Source organism: Rattus norvegicus, chromosome 16, assembly GCF_021556685.1.
Source record: "Rattus norvegicus strain SHRSP/BbbUtx chromosome 16, alternate assembly SHRSP_T2T, whole genome shotgun sequence".
NCBI classification, from domain to species: domain Eukaryota; kingdom Metazoa; phylum Chordata; class Mammalia; order Rodentia; family Muridae; genus Rattus; species Rattus norvegicus.
The window spans coordinates 72645001-72665602 of NC_141549.1; the positions used below are offsets into that span (position 1 = coordinate 72645001).

The following is a 20602-nucleotide window of genomic DNA, read 5'->3' on the forward strand; positions in this document are numbered from 1 at the left end:
AAGGGCAAGGCAAGGAAAGTGTGTGCAGAGACACCCTGGGTACCACATGCTCTATCCCGTTAGCATATTCCTTCGGATTTTATACAAACTAGAAATCCACATGGCACCATATATTCAGGTGTTCTCGGTCCATTCTGTCTGTCCTGACATATTCTAACACCAGGTAAAGTTAGGAGTACCGTGAGTTATTATTATGTCTGCTGGCTCTCTTACTTGAAACAAAGACAGTTTTGAAACTTATTCTTTGGGGGAAAGAAACACAAAAAGCCACATTCTGCACTTGATTATTCTCCTTCTAGGAAATAGGGTTGCATGTAAGTTTTATGCTATCACATAACAAAGACACTGACTACAACTAGGGGATCAAACAATGAATGGAGACTTAAAGCTGTGTAATACTTCCTAGCAAAAACAGTGCATATTTTGAGTCACTAAGATAACTCTTTAGCATGAATCAAATTCAGGGAAAATTATTCTTATATTACTCAAATTTTTATTTTCTTACTCATACATTTCAAATGAGCTGCCTTTAATATGGGAATATATTAAAGAACTGAAACACACAGACACACACACACACACACACAATTCTTTTTTGAAAAACTGAAACAAATACAAGGATAAAGTTTATCTTATATCACTGTTGATTCTAAAACTAGTGTATTGCCTAGCTATATAGTAGAGATTAAACAGTAAATCACAGTCAGGTGATTCTCAATGGAAGCCAAAAGCAATTTCATATGATCTATGGGCTCAACATTTGCTAGTGATAAATCTTAAAAAGAGGATTTATTTAAATTACTTGGTTACCTTTCGATGTTCCTCTTCACTATCGGCAAGCCATTCTTGCTCTTCTTCTGATGACAAACTTTCATCTGATTCTGACAAATACATATAATTAGTGAAAATAAACAATAGTGTGATAAAATGGTAGGCTTTATAGTAATATATAAAGGCTAATAATGAGGAACAGTCCAAATGAATCGTTCATTCCTAATTTAGAAACTTTTATTTGGCCACACCACTGGAGGGGAAAGATTACATCAATAATCACACAGCTGTAAACCCTGCGACAACAGGGACCTGCTGGCATGCTATGCTGATACAGTAGTGGCACAGACATTATGAGGTTAACCAGCCACTTTCTTGAGTTGGGCTTGCTAATGAGTCCAAGAACCTGGGATTAGATAGGACATGATTCTATGGGGAAAGTTACTACTGCTGTTCTGCTAAAGGAACATGCGATAAAATGAGTCCTAATAACATATTGGTATAACCGTAGATCAGTGCCTCCATCGACCCTTATTAGAAAAGCTTCATTGCAGTAGATGAGGTCAACACAGAGACCCATAACCAGGCAGTGAGCGGAGAGGGAGAGGCATTGCAGCGCTTGATCCTAAATAGGATGTTTTAAACCAAACCTCTCCCCATCAGAGTTCAGGGATCTATGAACAAAGAGATATAGAAAAATTACAATACACAGAAGTGTTGGATGACTCCAAAGAAACCTCTTCTAGGTACAACAAAGCTGACACACAGACGCGCTCACAGAGGCTGAGACAACATTCACAAGACAAGATCCCAGCACTGAAGAAAAGATTAAGTGGGCAAGAATTCCCACCCCTAACCAAGAAGCCCTCATACCAATACTGTCCAAACTATTCCACAAAATTGAAACAGAGGGAACACTACTGAATTCCTTCTATGAAGCCACAATTACTCTTATACCTAAACCACACAAAGACCCAACAAAGAAAGAGAACTTCAGACCAATTTCCCTTATGAATATTGACGCAAAAATACTCAATAAAATTCTGGCAAACCAAATCCAAGAGCACATCAAAACAATCATCCACCATGATCAAGTAGGCTTCATCCCAGGCATGCAGGGATGGTTTAATATACAGAAAACCATCAACGTGATCCATTATATAAACAAACTGAAAGAACAAAACCACATGATCATTTCATTAGATGCTGAGAAAGCATTTAACTCATTTATTTTTATATTCTCTCTCTCTCTCTCTCTCTCTCTCTCTGTGTATGTGTGTGTGTGTGTGTGTGTGTGTGTGTGTGTGTGTGTGTGTGTTTTAATTTTGAGAGAGAACAAAATTGGGGGGTGGAGAGGTGGAGGAGATCTGAGGGGTTGGGGGAGGAGAAACACACTCATCTTCACCTCTTCACTTTAAGGCAACATGTATGCTTGAAAATAAGTTAAAGTTTTCTGTAGCCAACAAAAAGATAGATTTTGTTTCTTAATCCATTCAGCTAACCTGTGTCTTTTGATTGGAGCATTGAGTCCATGGAAATTTGAAGTTATTTTTGGAAGTTGCGTGCTGTTTGCTATCTGTCATTGTCAACTTTGTTGACGTTTGACGTTTGTGTTCTTAGTCCTACACTAACTTAGGGAGTGCATCAACTACCAGAATTTTCAATAGTTCCCTTCTACAATCAGTCAATTCATGAAGAAGGCCTGCACATGTCTCAAACATTCATGAACAAATTATTCTACTTTAAAAAATGAACACACCAACAGAAGCACAGCTGACAACATGAGAAAATCCAATGGTGTCACACTGGACACTCCTCTCTGTGTGTCCTAGTTTGCTTTCCATTACTGCCATCCAGCAACCTTGGGGGAGGGATATCTTTCAGCTCATACTTTCTAGTCTATCATCAAGGCAGGAAATCGCAGCAGAACCTGAAGGCAAGAGCCGAAGCAAAGACCTTGAAGGAAAGCTCCTTACTGATTTGCTCAGGTTGCTTTCTTATACAACACAGGACCAACTGCAAAGGGGTGGCATCAGTTTGTCACTAATCCAGAAAATGCCCCCACGTGCTTGCACACAGGCATATCCAATAGAGGCACTTTCTCAACTGAGGTTTCCTCTTCCTGGTAAGTCTCACTTGTACAAAGCTAACAAAATAATCAACCAAGTTCCTCAATAAATAATATGATGGACTACAGTTTAGCTTGCCAATGTGGTGTGTGAGTAATATATGCGTGACATCAGGGTCATTCTCCAAACCAATCAAAATAAACAAATGGAGAAAGGAGGAAAATGTGTCGATGTTGTAAATATAAGAATTTAGAATTAACACTGGTAATAAAAATTCTTGGAGTTCTGGAGATATTTTCTACACTCAAGAATATTAATAACAGAGGTTAAAGTAAAAACTAGAAAGTATAGCACATTTCACACATGCAGAGGATGGGGTATCTTATTACAGAATTGATAATCATATCTGACTAAGGGTATGTACTTAAATAATTGATACTATAAAAATGAATTTACTTATAATAATCAATAATAAATCAATGGGTATGCTGCATTTTTAAAATTGTATAATTTGAAAGACTGGTGGTGCCTTGTCTTTAATTTCAGCCCTCTAGAGACAGGTGCACATAAACCTCTATGAGTTCAAGGCCAGCCTGGTCTACAGAGTTAGTTCCAGAACACCTGGAAACACAGTAAAAACCCAGTTTAAACTAGGGCAGCATCTGGAACACATGGGCACTGGAAAAAATTTCCTGAAAAAAACACCAAAGGCTTATGCTCTAAGATCAAGAATCGACAAATGGGATCTCATAAAACTGCAAAGCTTCTGTAAGGCAAAGGACACTGTGGTTAGGACAAAACGTCAACCAACAGATTGGGAAAAGATCTTTACCAATCCTACAACAGATAGAGGCCTTATATCCAAAATATACAAAGAACTCAAGAAGTTAGACTGCAGGGAGACAAATAACCCTATTAAAAAATGGGGTTCAGAGCTAAACAAAGAACTCACAGCTGAGGAATGCCGAATGGCTGAGAAACACCTAAAGAAATGTTCAACATCTTTAGTCATAAGGGAAATGCAAATCAAAACAACCCTGAGATTTCACCTCACACCAGTGAGAATGGCTAAGATCAAAAACTCAGGTGACAGCAGATGCTGGTGAGGATGCAGAGAAAGAGGAACACTCCTCCATTGTTGGTGGGATTGCAGACTGGTAAAACCATTCTGGAAATCAGTCTGGAGGTTCCTCAGAAAATTGGACATTGAACTGCCTGAGGATCCAGCTATACCTCTCTTGGGCATATACCCAAAAGATGCCCCAACATATAAAAAAGACACGTGCTCCACTATGTTCATCGCAGCCTTATTTATAATAGCCAGAAGCTGGAAAGAACCCAGATGCCCTTCAACAGAGGAATGGATACAGAAAATGTGGTACATCTACACAATGGAATATTACTCAGCTATCAAAAACAATGACTTTATGAAATTCGTAGGTGAATGGTTGGAACTGGAAAATATCATCCTGAGTGAGGTAACCCAATCACAGAAAAACACACATGGTATGCACTCATTGAGAAGTGGCTATTAACCCAAATGCTTGAATTACCCTAGATGCCTAGAACAAATGAAACTCAAGATAGATGATCAAAATGTGAATGCTTCACTCCTTCTTTAAAAGGGGGACAAGAATACCCTTGGCAGGGAATAGAGAGGCAAAGATTAAAATAGAGACAGAAGGAACACCCATTCAGAGCCTGCCCCACATGTGGCCCATACATATACAGCCACCCAATTAGACAAGATGGATGAAGCAAAGAAGTGCAGGCAGACAGGAGCCAGATGTAGATCTCTCCTAAGAGACACAGCCAGAATACAGCAAATACAGAGGCAAATGCCAGCAGCAAACCACTGAACTGAGAACAGGATCCCCGTTGAAGGAATCAGAGAAAGAACTGGAAGAGCTTGAAGGGGCTGGAGACCCCATATGTACAACAATGCCAAGCAACCAGAGCTTCCAGGGACTAAACCACTACCTAAAGACTATACATGGACTGACCCTGGACTCTGACCTCATAGGTAGCAGTGAATATCCTAGTAAGAGCACCAGTGGAAGGGGAAGCCCTGGGTCCTGCTAAGACTGAACCTCCAGTGAACGTGATTGTTGGGGGGAGGGCGGCAATGGGGGGAGGATGGGGAGGGGAACACCCATAAAGAAGGGGAGGGGAAGGGTTAGGGGGATGTTTGCCCGGAAACCGGGAAAGGGAACAACACTCGAAATGTAAATAAGAAATACTCAAGTTAATAAAAAAAGAGAGAGAAAAAAACTCAGTTTAATAACAACAAAAAGAGAGCTGTATATTAGTTCCAGCTATAGACTCCTACCATAACTGTCTAGAGACGCTGAGTTAGAGTCCACTGATTAGAACACAAACTACAGGTGCTCAGTCACAGAGAAACACACTTGGTATGCACTCATTGATAATGGATATTAGCCAAAAATCTAATACAAAGATGCAATCCACAGACCATAGGGAGCTCAAGAAGGATAACCAAAATGCGGATGTTCCCACTCCTTCTTAAAAGGAGGAAAAAATATCCATAGGAGGGGATATGGAAGCAAAGTTTAGAGCAGCGATTCAAGGAACGGCCATTCAGAGCTGCCCCATATGTGGCCCATATATATACAGCCACCAAAACTAGGTAAGATTGATGAAGCTAAAAAATACATGTGGAAAGGAACGGGATATAGATCTCTCCTGAGAGACATATCCAGAGCATGTCCAATACAGAAGTCAATGCTAGCAGCAAACCACCAAACTGAGAATAGGACCCCCTTGGGGGGAATTAGAGGAAGGATTGAAAGAGTTGAAGGAGCTTGCAACCCCATAAGAACAACAATGCCAACCAACCAGAGCTTCCAGGGACTAAAACACTTCTGAAAGACATAGACAGACCCAGGGCTCCAACTGCATATGTAGCAGAAAATAGTCTTGTTGAGGCACTAGTGGAAAGGGAAGCCCTTGGTCCTGCCAAGGTTGGACCCCCAGTGCAGGGGAATATGGGGAGGAAGTAAGGAGGATGTATGGGGGAATACCCGTATGGGGGAGGGGGAAGGGAGGGAATGGAGGCTTAAGGACAGGAAACCGGGAAGGGGAATAACATTTGAAATGTAAGTAAAGAAATATATGTAATAAAAAATTTTAAAAAAAGAATACAAACTATATAAGACATACTGGTCTGAATAAGGTTGGCACATTTCCTACTGAGTATATGGCATTAAACCACAACACATAAGTCCTGGAAAATAACACTTGAGTCTCAGAGTCTCTGCATCACTATGAAGCACCTACTACTAAAAACAATGTCCATCTAGGTATTTTCAGATTTGCCAAGTCCTTGGACTTTTGCACACAACTGCAGCTATTCCACAGGAAACATGGTGAGTCTATAATGGGAGTGTTAGGAAACTGAGAGGTAAAGGCTGAGATATCTAGGTTATAATTGTACATTTCAAAAGATTATAATAAGTTATTGAATAACATTTTGGGGAAAGATATTGCAAATAGTGACAGTTTATTTATACCAAATCCTCGCATTAAAAAAATGAGAAAACCATGCACATTTTACATGTTTTGAAGTATTTTCCTAGATTGCAAAATATACCTGAGACAAATGTTTTTACTTCATTCTTTGCTGGTGCTTCACGTGGGAGAGGAGTTTTCTCTTTATCCAAAGGCTGTGTGGGCTTTAAAACAAGACATTTAGTAACTGTTGTGGGGCTGGAAAAACAGCTCGGTGGCATTTTCTGCTCAACTATGAGACCAGAGTTGAGAATCAGACACGTGTGTAACAAGCCAAGCAGTCACTAAGCACATGTAAACTCAAAGGGATCTAGTGCCATTTTATGACCTCAATACATGCAAAGGCATATTGCAATCATGTACATATATGTATACACTTGGGTGTATATATAAAAATAAATGTTTTCATTGGATATTTTTATTTACATTTCAAATGTTATCCCTTTTCCTGGTCTCCCGTCCATAAACCCCATCCCATCCCCTATCCCCCCTTCTTCTATAAGGGTATTCCTCTACCCATCCACTGAACCCTTCCCTCCTCACTGCCCTGACATTCCCCTACAACTCGGGGGTCCAGCCTCGGCAGGAGCAAGGGCTTCTCCTTCCTCACTTTGTGCCCAACAAGGTCTGCTACATATGCAGCTGGAGCCATGGGTCTGTTCATGTGTACTCTAGATGGTGGTTTAGTCCCTGGGGACTCTGGTTGGCTGGTATTGTTGTTGCAAACCCCTTCAGCTCAGATGTTTATTCCAAATAGTATGAATTTAATGATGCAAGATAAAAATCGAAAACTTGTTACCTTCAATTGAACATATCCTTCAGGAAAGTCTAAAGAGTCAGAGACAATAATCGTATGTAAACATAACGAAGGTAAACATACTCTCAAACACAATTACTAGCAAAAGCACTCTTGATGATTAGCTTTCAAAATACTGATTTTAGTTTTGGGGGGCACTTCTTTTGTCTTTCTCTTCCAAGTAAATAAAAACAAACCTACATGAGTATGGTATTCCTAATTGCTGGAAAGCAAAGTGAGACTGTAGTTATGGGATGGTATCATGACTCAAAAATTAATATTTCAGCTCTGACATTAGAAAGACCCAGAATGACTCTTTTAGGAAGATGCTTTAGCATCGGTCCTGCCTGTACTGAAAAAGACTTCACTGTGTTCTCCACACGCCACAGTTTGGCAGTTCGAAGAAGCCCCAGTGTTTAGAGAATTGGCAGAATTGTAGCAACAGAGTTTCTGAGTCAATCGCTTTGAATCCACTGAGGAAAACTTGATAGGATACAGAACTGTTCATTTTCGCATGCGCGTGGACTATATTTTTAGCACGGTATCTCTGAGTTTCCCCTAGTTTTCCCATCTTAAAAATTCATAGTTGAGTACTTTGGAAATGGTGTGTGAGCCTAAGCCACATGTACGAATACGAAGTTTGTAGAGCTGATGGACGTCAACGTTTAAGTCAGCCCAAGTTTTACAGGAGACTGGATTAGTAACGAGCTATGTAGGAAGTATAAGCCATGTCTACACAAGACACTGTCTTGCAATTACAAAATTGAAGCATCTGTGTTATGCTTTGAAACTGAGATTGGTTGTACATATGCTGTAAGTCACCGCTGGGTTATATCAGACAACCATTATTAGCTTGTCCATTATTAATTAGCTGTCATCACAATGAGGTCCATGCTCCTTTTGTGTATATCCCACTGAAAGTAAAAGGTTAATGTAACCATGGCCCTTGCAGCCTCCAAGCTATTGATGAAGAACTGAGTGCCTGCCACTCACCACAGTTTTCCCATTCATTTTCCTCCAACAAAATCCACGGAGGAAAGTGTTTCAGACTTTAAGTTAAAGAAAAGTATATGAGTTTCCTGTGGAATGAGTTGAGTTCTCTCCAGCTCCTCATCTGTGACACTCAACACACATGGGCTCCTGTCCTTCTTTCTTCCCTCCACCTAGTTGGCTCTTCTAACAAAACATTCTCCACACTACTCACCGTTTTCCTGTCCATTTCTACATTTTAAACGGATATGTCTGACAACTTCCATTCCTCTCAATTCAACAATAACAACCTCAGACTATGGAGCTAAACCTCATAAGGTGTGTGAGAGTATTGTTCAAGACGTGAACAGGTTATTCCGTTGTTCTCTGTTATTTTCCACTGGTCAGGAAAGAGTGATAATAAAGTCTAGGCTTTCTTTTGCCTGTGATGTGTGCTGACTGACACCCCGCTGGTTGGTTGTGATGTGTCCTTGCATGGGTGTCAGTACCCAATCACTATGATTCAGTTTAGAGCTCTGGAAGCATCTGCAACACTTGGCAACTTCAAAAAGGAGGCGCCTAGCTTCTCCTCACAATTAGCATTTTGAGCATTCCTCTCAACAGACGGCCTGTGAAAGCTATAGAAATTCAGATCACTATGAAGTCCTATTTCATCTTCCTTTACGATAGCTTTTTTTTAGAATCTAGAACCTAAACCCTAAAGTTGTTTTTCCTGTAAGGTCTCCCAGAGTGAACTGACATAAGACACCATAACCCTTTAAATAGGCTTTGGCCATTTCTGAACACTGTACATATAAACTCACAGAGACTGGGACAGAATGCATTACACAAAATCTAGCACTGAGGTGGGAAAATGGACACAAAGTCCCACCACTAACCAAGGAGGCATTTGCAACCTCGGTGTGTCAAGATCACTCCAGGAGAATCCCATGCACAGAAATGGTTGGCCAACTCAAAATGGGCTCCATGGGTCTTCTTTTTCTGTTTGTTGTTTTACTTTGAAGGGTGTGTGTATGTGCATGCCTCTGTGTGTTTGTGTGTGTGTGTGTGTGTGTGTGTGTGTGTGTGTGTGTGTCCTTTTCTTGTTGTTGTGGTTTGCTGGGTTTGCCTTTGAGGTTTTTTGTTTTCTTCATTTGGTTCCTATATTCTTCCTTCTTAAATTTTTAATTACGTTGATTTACCTTGAATGTGTATATGTGTGAAAGTCGTGTGCTGTGTGGTGAGGGTAGACATCAGAAACCCGTGGCCAGGAATCAGTCTTCTATCTACCATCGGGGTTTCCTGGGTCTAACTCAGTTCACCAGTCTTTGCAGCCAGTGCCTCAACTCACCAAGCCATATTTCAGTTCCTCTTTCTCCACACCCTTGTCAACATGTGTTGTCACTAGAGGTTTTGGTCTTAGCCATTTGGTCTTTGATGTTGCAAAGTGGAATCTCAGGGTCGTTTTGATTTGTATTTCTCTGATCATTAAGGACTTTGAACATTTCTTTAGGTGCTTCTCTGACAATCAAGATTTCTCTGTTGTGAATTCTTGGTTTAGTTCTTTACCCCATTTTATGATTGGGCTGTCTGTTTTTTGGTAGTTAGCTTCTTGAGTTCTTTATATATTTTATATATTCACCCTCTATTGGATGTGATACTACAGGGGCACATGCTCCACTATGTTCATAGCAGCCTTATTTGTGATAGCCAGAAGCTGGAAACAATACAGATGTCCCACAACAGAAGAATGGATACAGAAAATGTGGTTCATTTACACAATGGAATACTACTCAGCTACTAGGAACAAGGACATCCTGAGTTTTGCAGGCAAATTGGGTGGAGCTAGAAAATATCATCCTGAGGTAACTCAGACCCAAAAGGACATACATGGTATGTTCTCACCAATAAGTGGATATTAGTCAAAAAAAAAAAAAGTACAGAATAGCCAAGATACAGTCTGCAGAACTCAAAGTCAACAAGCTGAAGGGCCCAAGTGAGGACGCCTCAGTCCCTCTTGGGAGGAAGAAGAAGCCAACCACAAGGGGGGAGGAAGGGAGGGAGGGAGGGACCTGGGAGCAAAAGGGGATGGGATGGTGCAAGAAGGGAACATGATCTGGTATTGGGTGGGGAAAAAGGACTGAAGCCCTGAGGGCCAACAGAAAGAATGGAAACAGTGACCTCAGGAGGAAGGAGATTGGGAGGAACCTCCAGAATGTACCAGAGACTCTCAGGACTCAAAGTGGGGGACCCTAGATGAAATTCCCTACAATGGGGAGAGAGAACTTGTTGGCCTCCAACAGAAAGATAGGGTATCAAGTGACCCATAATTCTTCCCGCCTGAAAGAAATGCAGGGATGGAAATGGAGAAGAGCCTGAGGAAAAGAAAGTCCAGCAACAGGCCCAAAGTGGGATCCAGCTCAAGGGGACGTCCCAAGACCTGACACCATTACTTAAGCTATGGAGCGTTCACAAAAAGGGACCTACCATGGCTGCTCTCCAAAAGACCCAACAAGCAGCTGAGTCAGATGCAGATATGTGCACCCAATGAAGAGAAGCTGCTGACCCCTCTGGTTGAATTAGGGAAAAGCTGGAAGAAGCTGAGGAGGAGGGTGACCCTGTAAGAGGACCAGCAGTCTCAATTAACCTGGACCCCCGAGATCTCTCAGACACTGGATCACCAACCAGGCAGCATACACCAGCTGATATGAGGCCCCCAATAATATATATCAGAGGACTCCAGGTCTGGGGTCAGTCAAAGAAGATGCACCTAACCCTTGAGACTGGAGACCCCATGGAGTTTAGAGATCTGGTGGGGTAGGTGGGGTAGGTGGGGTAGGTGGGGTGGGGACATCCTTGTGGAGACAGGGAGGGGGTGAGGCGTAGTGAGGGAGGTATGGAGTGTAGAACAGTCAGAGGGTGGACCAGGAGGGGAATAAAATCTGGAGAATAAAAATAATTAATTAATTTTAAAAGATTTAAAGTTTCAAAAAAAAGATATAATTATTGCCATTGAAAATACCGTGTTCCTTAACAGTTATTTCAAAAGTAATTTCCTTTCACTTGGAAGGCAGCTCAAGGTTCCTTGTAAACAAGCGTATTGTCAAGTAATGTTTACAGACAGAGACCTTACCCTCCTCCTCATCTTGGGTGCTGCTTTCGGACCGCTCGTCATCTTCGGCCAAAAATAGATTGCCAACGCCCTTTTGTCAAAGTCGTTCAAAGATATAATGTTAAAATTATTATCAGTGGTGAGTTGCACAGTTTATAACCACTGTCTCAGAAACTGTCTCAATTGTCTATTTTTTAAAGTAATTACACTGAAACTAAAAGAAGGAAAATTGAAAACCTAAATTTTAGTAGATTCTCACAGATATTTTCTAAGCACCATTAATCCTATTGGGTCTCTGATTATAAAAATTGACAATGGAATTTCATAGAAGATACCTGCATAGACATTGCCAATGTTCATAATTCAACAAGGAATTAATTTCAGGGTATCAGTTATTTTCATTCCCCACAAAATTGCAGGTTTTTTCAATCTGTCTATTATCAAATTATGATATGTGTGCCAGCTGTGCAATGCCATTCCTTACAGTTCTAATGGTGTCAATCTTTTTAACATCGAAACAAGAAATGTGGAGTTGGTTCAAACAAAACTTCGAGGCAATGCCTCCATTTTTAATTAAAGTATTAAGCATTTGGGTACTTTTTTTTACTGATGAGAAAGTTAGTTGCAAAAAAAACTACTAATGTTGAATTTTTGTTAGGTTGCGATTAAGTCAAAACATAAACAGATCACCTGTGGGTTTTTATAAGCAAACTGAACTACAAAACCACAGCGATCTCTAATACAATGAAGGACACGGTTTTCACAGAGCACGAATAAAAGCTGCTTATTTGTACGCTCTGTGCTGTCTGTGCAATATGAGAATTAAGAGTCATGAAGGTAACAACATTCCATCCTGCTTTGGTGAGAACCACAACGTTCCGATCTAAGTGATGTATAGATGTGGGCCACTGCTCTCTCTGCTCACGTGCTCTCTTGCCCTAGAGTTTGTCACGGCTCTTTTTTGTGTTTCCTTAAATGACATCGTAATCCTCAGTCTTAAAGATGGTTTCCTTGGGGCCTATGGGGGCACACAGAGACTGAACTACCTACCAAAGAGAGTGCAGGGGCTGAACCTCGACCCCCTACATATTTATAGCAAATGCGCAGCTTGGTCTTCATGTGGGTCCTCTTAACAACTAGAGGGGAGGCTCTCTGACCCATTTGCCTGCCTTTGGAACCCTTTCCCTGAACTGGACTGCCTACCTGGGACTCACTGGGAGAGGATGTTCTAAGATCTATGGCAACTGGATGTCCCAAGGTAGGGTGGTACACAAGGGTGCTTCCCCTTGTCTGTGGAGAGGGGAAGGAATTTGTAGGGGCAGGACTTGGAAGACAGGAGGGACTAGGGGCCATGATCAGGAAGTAAAGTGAATAAGTGAGTGAATTAATGAATGAATGAAAGCAAAAAGTTACAAAAAAGATCATTTCTGAAAGTCCCACTTCGATGCACGCATTGAATACAACACTCATTATCGTTCTGTCTATTCATGTCAACTCTTAGTGAGGAATTCCACACATAATTTTCATTAACTCTTTTGACAGTCGTGCTCATAAACTACAGGATATAAACCCATCCGCTATGCTCAGCATTCAACAGCTTAGTGCTTGATATTCTGGGTCTAGAAATTATTCAGCATAAAATGTCGGCAGGAAGCAAAGCACCAGTTGCTGCATCTCGATAGCACGATCTGCTAAAATCCATACAAGTTATAAATCCATATGGTGGCATGCACTTGGCTAAATATTCAGGGCTATCTGCAGCCACCATGTGTTGTGATGACTGTAGTCAGTACACTACAGTACTATATACGATGAGTTTCTTTACTGCGATTTTTTTTAATGATGAAAGTTCATTTATTTCTATTTTTATTAATATATGTTTAGTTGAAAGAATTATATCCCTTTCCCCCTACCATTTTCCTCCCTCCAACCCCTTCCCAGATATCTTCTCTTCAGCTCTTCCTATGACTTTTCCATGCTTGCATTGCGAGCTTTTATTTCTTTTTTTTATTGTTACTAATTTGAGTATTTCTTATTTACATTTCGATTGTTATTCCCCCCTAATCCCTCCCCCTCCCCTTCTTTATGGGTGTTCCTCTCCCCATCCTCCCCCAATTGCCGCCCTCCCCCCAAAAGTCTAGTTCACTGGGGGTTCAGTCTTGGCAGGACCAAGGGCTTCCCCTTCCACTGGTGCTCTTACTAGGATATTCAGTGCTATCTATGAGGTTGGAGTCCAGGGTCAGCCCATGTATAGTCTTTAGGTAGTGGCTTAGTCCCTGGAAGCTCTGGTTGCTTGGCATTGTTGTACATATGGGGTCTCAAGCCCCTTCAAGCTCTTCCAGTTCTTTCTCTGATTCCTTCAATGGGGGTCCCGTTCTCAGTTCAGTGGTTTGCTGCTGGCATTTGCCTATGTATTTGCTGTATTCTGGCTGTGTCTCTTAGGAGAAATCTACATCTGGTTCCTGTCAGCCTGCACTTCTTTGCTTCATCCATCTTGTCTAATTGGATGGCTGTATATGTATGGGCCACATGTGGGGCAGGCTCTGAATGGGTGTTCCTTCTGCCTCTGTTTTAATCTTTGCCTCTCTATTCCCTGCCAAGGGTACTCTTGTTCCCCTTTTAAAGAAGGAGTGAAGCGGGGCTGGGGATTTAGCTCAGTGGTAGAGCGCTTACCAAGGAAGCGCAAGGCCCTGGGTTCAGTCCCCAGCTCCGAAAAAAAAAAAAAAGAACCAAAAAAAAAAAAAAAAAGAAGGAGTGAAGCATTCGCATTTTGGTCACCGTCTTGAGTTTCATTTGTTCTAGGCATCTAGGGTAATTCAAGCATTTGGGCTAATATCCATTTATCAGTGAGTGCATACCATGTGTGTTTTTCTGTGATTGGGTTACCTCACTCAGGATGATATTTTCCAGTTCCATCCATTTGCCTATGAATTTCAGAAAGTCATTGTTTTTGATAGCTGAGTAGTATTCCATTGTGTAGATGTACCACATTTTCTGTATCCATTCCTCTGTTGAAGGACAACTGGGTTCTTTCCAGCTTCTGGCTATTATAAATAAGGCTGCTATGAACATAGTGGAGCACGTATCTTTTTTATATGTTGGGGCATCTTTTGGGTATATGCCCAAGAGAGGTATAGCTGGGTCCTCAGGTAATTCAATGTCTAATTTTCTGAGGAACCTCCAGACTGATTTCCAGAATGGTTGTACCAGTCTGCAATCCCACCAATAATGGAGGAGTGTTCCTCTTTCTCCACATCCTCACCAGCATTTGCTGTCACCTGAGTTTTTGATCTTAGCCATTCTCACTGGTGTGAGGTGAAATCTCAGGGTTGTTTTGATTTGCATTTCCCTCATGACTAAAGATGTTAAACATTTCTTTAGGTATTTCTCAGCCATTCGGCATTCCTCAGCTGTGAATTCTTTGTTTAGCTCTGAACCCCATTTTTTATTTATTTTTTTTATTATTAACTTGAGTATTTCTTATATACATTTCGAGTGTTATTCCCTTTCCCGGTTTCCGGGCAAACATCCCCCTAATCCCTCCCCCTCCCCTTCTTTATGGGTGTTCCCCTCCCCATCTTCCCCCCATTGCCGCCCTCCCCCCAACAATCTAGTTCACTGGGGGTTCAGTCTTATCAGGACCCAGGGCTTCCCCTTCCACTGGTGCTCTTACTAGGATATTCATTGCTACCTATGAGGTCAGAGTCCAGGGTCAGTCCATGTATAGTCTTTAGGTAGTGGCTTAGTCCCTGGAAGCTCTGGTTGTTTGGCATTGTTGTTCATATGGGGTCTCGAGCCCCTTCAAGCTCTTCCAGTTCTTTCTCTGATTCCTTCAACGGGGGTCCTATTCTCAGTTCAGTGGTTTGCTGCTGGCATTCGCCTCTGTATTTGCTGTATTCTGGCTGTGTCTCTCAGGAGAGATCTACATCCGGCTCCTGTCGGCCTGCACTTCTTTATTCATCCATCTTGTCTAATTGGATGGCTGTATATGTATGGGCCACATGTGGGGCAGGCTCTGAATGGGTGTTCCTTCTGTGTCTGTTTTAATCTTTGCCCCTCTCTTCCCTGCCAAGGGTATTCTTGTTCCCCTTCTAAAGAAGGAGTGAAGCATTCACATTTTGATCATCTGTCTTGAGTTTCATTTGTTCTAGGCATCTAGGGTAATTCAAGCATTTGGGCTAATAGCCACTTCTCAATGAGTGCATACCATGTGTGTTTTTCTGTGATTGGGTTACCTCACTCAGGATGGTATTTTCCAGTTCCAACCATTTGCCTACGAATTTCATAAAGTCATTGTTTTTGATAGCTGAGTAATATTCCATTGTGTAGATGTACCACATTTTCTGTATCCATTCCTCTGTTGAAGGGCATCTGGGTTCTTTCCAGCTTCTGGCTATTATAAATAAGGCAGCGATGAACATAGTGGAGCACGTGTCTTTTTTATATGTTGGGGCATCTTTTGGGTATATGCACAAGAGAGGTATAGCTGGATCCTCAGGCAGTTCAATGTCCAATTTTCTGAGGAACCTCCAGACTGATTTCCAGAATGGTTTTACCAGTCTGCAATCCCACCAACAATGGAGGAGTTGAACCCCATTTTTTTTATTAACTTGAGTATTTCTTATATACATTTCAAGTGTTATTCCCTTTCCCGGTATCCGGGCAAACATCCCCCTCCCCCCTCTCCTTCCTTATGGGTGTTCCCCTCCCAACCCTCCCCCCATTGCCGCCCTCCCCCCACCAGTCTAGTTCACTGGGGGTTCAGTCTTCGCAGGACCCAGGGCTTCCCCTTCCACTGGTGCTCTTACTAGGATATTCATTGCTACCTATGAGGTCAGAGTCCAGGGTCAGTCCGAACCCCATTTTTAATAGGGTTATTTGCTTGTGGAACACCAAAGTCTCCATTCTTGGAGGAATCGTTCTCTTTATAGTTAATGGTATTAATTATACACGTCTATTTTCTCCCGCAGCAGAGACAAATAAGGACACTTGTGACTAAAATGCATAATTGAAGCTTTTTCCTTGGCAGTCCTGATGGGTAATAGGCAACCTCAAACTTTGAATCACGAGAAAGGTTAGCTCTTTAGAATGAATCAAATTCTGAGGTTAGGACGCTGACATTGCTCATAATTTCTACTACTTGCTGACATTGCTCATAATTTCTACTACTTAATTACAAGTCTAAAAATATGGTGTGACTTTTTAAATATCAAAAATAATGAAAAACATTCTAAGAATCTAAAAGCATAGTTTAACTTAACTTACACCGGTCTCCTTAAGCACTTAGGAGAGTGTTAAAACTGATGATTAGATATCAGTCCATTGATTCCCCAAGACAAGGAGAGTGGTACTTTTGTATGGTCCCATTTCATATGGTTCCAATGTACTCTGTTTACCAAAGAAAATGCTCTTTAAAGGTTTAAATTCAAATATGTATGTACCTGTCTTTGCATGTTTCTGCTGCCACACCGCTCTTGTTCTCCTTCTGATACATTTGTAGTTGGTTCTGCTGTAATATAATTAGTTTTAAAGCTATTTTTTAAGGTTTTATAAAAATGGTGGTTTTACAACCCATCCCAATGGATACGCCTACAAAAGAGTCTCACTCCTAAAGCCCAGGGAACACCACTGCAGGAGGGATGGGAAGATGCTAACAGCCAGAGGACCATGGCCTTTCCTGTGAGACTGTGCCTTGTCATCAGACGCCACACCAACACGGCTGCCTAAAACATGAGCTGGCAACGTCTCCTCGGTTCTCCATATATTATAGCATGATACACCTGTCACTAACTCTCTTGCTAAACAATTTACACACTCATGTTTTTCTGTCCTGTGCAGGATTCTTTAGTGTGCTTAAGCCACTTGGCCATTATTTCTGAAAGTCTTTCTCTGAAGCATTTGCTTAAACATTATGAATTGCAAGCGTAGGCATTCAATAAATAATTATCGAGTAAAAGTGATGTCAAGGTAGACTTTAAGTTAAAATTTTTCATCAAGTTCAGGAGCCAGGGGGTCTGATATGTGAAGCCACATTTTAGACTTAATTGTAAGGAAATGTAGTCAACAAAGTCTAAGGTGGCCCTAAGGAAAATAATACATTTTCATCTAGAAAAAGAGAACCATATCAAGGAAGACGATATATTTTGCACTGTGTTGTAGAAGAAGGAAATTACCTTGTCAAAATCTGGACATGGTGGTTTTGGATGTCAGTGATAAAGTAAGATTTTCATAGAACATGACATTGATAAGTGTAACAATAGAAGAAAATGCCTAGCTAGTACTTACAGTGTTACTCTGCTAAGGCAGAGAACAGCATCCAGTATGACTTCTTGGATTCTATGGGCTTTTCAGGGCTGCTTATGAAAGTGTGCTCTTTTGTAGTTAGTGGGATATATATATATATATATATATATATATATATATATATCCATGAGATTTGTGTATAACGAACCTGACAACGTCTACCCTCTGTCTATACTATGTACTGAGGCTTCCTGTGTTGGCACATATCTTCATTTGTAAATATATATTTGAATTTTAAATTTTATCTTACTTTTGAGATTATAAGTACATTTCTCCTTTCGCTTCCTCCAAAAGCTCTTGTATACCTGACCCTGTTCCCCTTCAGTTTTATAGTCCCACTTCTCACTAGCTAGTATTGCATGATATACTTGCATGAATATATCCAGTCTGTATAACGATATTTATGACTTGCATGCATGTTTTCAGGGCCGACCGACTTAGTACTGGAAAACCAATTGGTGTGTCCTACCCTCAGGAAAACCATCTCTCCTATTCGAGCTTTCCTGTTACCTGTAGCTCTTTGTGTAGGGTTGAGACCTAATGTCTTCCCTCTGTTTAGTTTGACAGGTTCAGTGGTGTCATATTATATTAGACATGTAATTAGTCATGATGTTATCTATTAGAAACAAGATGTTGGCCACAAAATCCTGATTATACGAACTTTGTTTAATTTTAAATGTATGGCCATTTTCCTAACAGCAGTGGGAAGGGAGGCCCTTGGTCCGGCGGAGGCTTGATGCCCCAGCTTAGGGAGATGCTGGAGTGGTGAGGCAGGCAGTGGGTGGGGGAGCATTCTCATACAGGCAGAGGGCAGGGCAGTTGTGGGAAAGGGGCTGGTGGAGGAGTAACCGGGAAGTGGGATATCATTTGAAATGTAAACTAATGGAATAATTAATTTAAAAAGTGTATGGTCATTAATGATAAAACTGAAGTTGATAAGATAGTTTACTCTAAACATAGGTGGAATATACATTAATAAGAATGACTACGTGCAAATAGGAAAGAATAAAATGAGCCAACCCTGAACATAGGGAGTATTTTCAGGTATAGTCTATTAAATTATTAGAGAATAGAACAGAAAATGTTTTATTATTGAATGAGCATAAGCATAAATATGATGCCACAAAACTATGTTCTCATTATTCTGGGCATCAAATGAGATAGCAATGAACTGCGTATAATGACTGGGTTATTTGTTCAATTTGTCTTTCTTTCTCTTTTACAAATTCCTGGCTCGGAAACAAATCAAGGAGCTATCAGAAGCGCCCTACTCTTTGTATGTACTCAAGCCATCAGGAAAGAATATTATATGGTAGAGTTAAGAACAGCATGTGTGACCCTCACTTCCAATCCTACAGGAAATTAAAATAATCTACACAAATGGATACGTAGTAAATAAATAACATCCACAAGTGCACACGAGATAAGCACAGTAAGAAAAGATAGGTTAGGCACTGCAAAGATAGATCTGTGGTTTAAAGTGTTTGCTAATCCTGCCAGAGAATGGAGTTTGGTTTCCAGCACCCACAGCCATGGGTAACATTAGATCCCAAGGATCAAATGTTCTTTTCTGATCGATCTCCATGGTCACACACACACACACACACACACACACACACACACACACACATGCACACGCTCACACACGCACATGCACACACATACATGCACATATAAGGAAACACTAATACACACAAAATAAAGTAAGTTTTAAAAATAATATAAAATAGAAAAGAAGGTAAGTACATGAATTGGGATTTTGCGCCTGTGTGACCTCTTATTCGAGATCTTCTGTAATACAGGACGACATTTCCCACGTGTTAGGAAATGATAGCTTATCAAGTTATGCTATATAAATTCTTGCTACAGACCTTCTACCGTGGCAGGCTAAAGGCACTGAAATTAATCAGTACATAAATTGGTAGATACAGATAATCAAAAGACTGCATGTCCAAGTTCAACCAATGAGTGTAGTTGGTGCTTATCATGTGCAGGAATATGTTATGCACATTCTGGATTGCCCCATCCTTCTGGTTTCATAGGAAGTACCTGGTGCAACATCCCAGACAGTTGAACACATGTGTGAAACCCTGCAACCCCACTCCAGCAACGCACAAACTTTGGAAAGCTTGGTCTTTCCTAGCTGACCCTAAGTAATCTCTGAGGACCATGGGTGGTGCGGAACGGAGAGTGTTGCTAAGACTTAAAACTAATCTCTAGTCCCTAAGCCATAGTTTATAATTTCTGAATATTTTTAAGCTAGGAAATAATCTTTACAATATTCTCATTATTTACACCAGACCCTTCAATGAAATTATAGGAACAGATGCATAGAAATGGGAAGGAAATTGTCTGAAATATTTTCAACTACTCGGTTCATAAACTATGGCAAAATTCACCTGTGAGGAAGGATTTCTCAGGCTTTGTTGCTGATACTTTGTTTGGAGAAGAATCTTCTTCAGTTGTAGGCTGTGTGGACTTAGAAGGAAGATACGATAACTCATATGTCTCATGCAATGAAGTCAATGATTCAAGACAAAAATATTAGACGGATTACCTTAAACGGGAGTTGTTGTTCCGAGGAATCTAGAATACCAAAGAGACATATGATCAATTATGCACAGATATGATAGAATCTACTGTACTTTCATGTAAGATTAGAATTAAAAAGCAGTCTTCATGCATATCTTTTGAAATGGTTACGTTAACTTTTGATCTTGATAGGATTTTAGTTTGCTTGCTCTGTCTTGATGTAGTTACAAATACTGGCACAAATCCCCTTAAAACCCATTTCTGTAGCATGACGCATAAGTGTTTTCTTATTAAGGAAAATTTTCTGAATTGATAGGGTTAGACATTCACTTACAGATCATGGTCCATGGGAACATTTCATATCTGCATACGCATGCATGCGTGTTGTTCTGAGGACTGCGCTTCTGTATTTTGCCTCTCTGGTTTACACATCCTAAATATATCAGTTTACCATTCGGGAGGCATGAGGCTAAGCTACAAATAATTCACAAGAAGTGCTAAAATAGAGCTGTCCAAAGAAAA

The 20602-nt window shown here is 40.8% G+C and overlaps 2 protein-coding genes across 50 annotated transcripts in view; one reads left to right on the forward strand and one right to left on the reverse strand.

Annotated features, from left to right (window-relative positions):
- Positions 1-20602, forward strand: part of Erich1 (glutamate-rich 1) — a gene marked incomplete at its 5' end in the record, with an annotated part of 52793804 nt that overhangs the window by 41774441 nt on the left and 10998761 nt on the right.
- The window catches only part of Poteg (POTE ankyrin domain family, member G), a 178154-nt gene that overhangs the window by 88258 nt on the left and 69294 nt on the right, over positions 1-20602 (reverse strand). For 26 of the 50 annotated variants that reach the window (XM_087588848.1, XM_087588835.1, XM_087588830.1 and 23 more), the window contains 7 exon segments: positions 20106-20134; positions 19948-20026; positions 16687-16754; positions 11267-11336; positions 7168-7196; positions 6451-6532; positions 811-881 (listed from right to left, as the gene is read on the reverse strand). In XM_087588848.1, the coding sequence (XP_087444974.1) occupies positions 811-881; positions 6451-6532; positions 7168-7196; positions 11267-11336; positions 16687-16754; positions 19948-20026; positions 20106-20134 (428 nt within the window). 50 annotated transcript variants of the gene reach the window in all.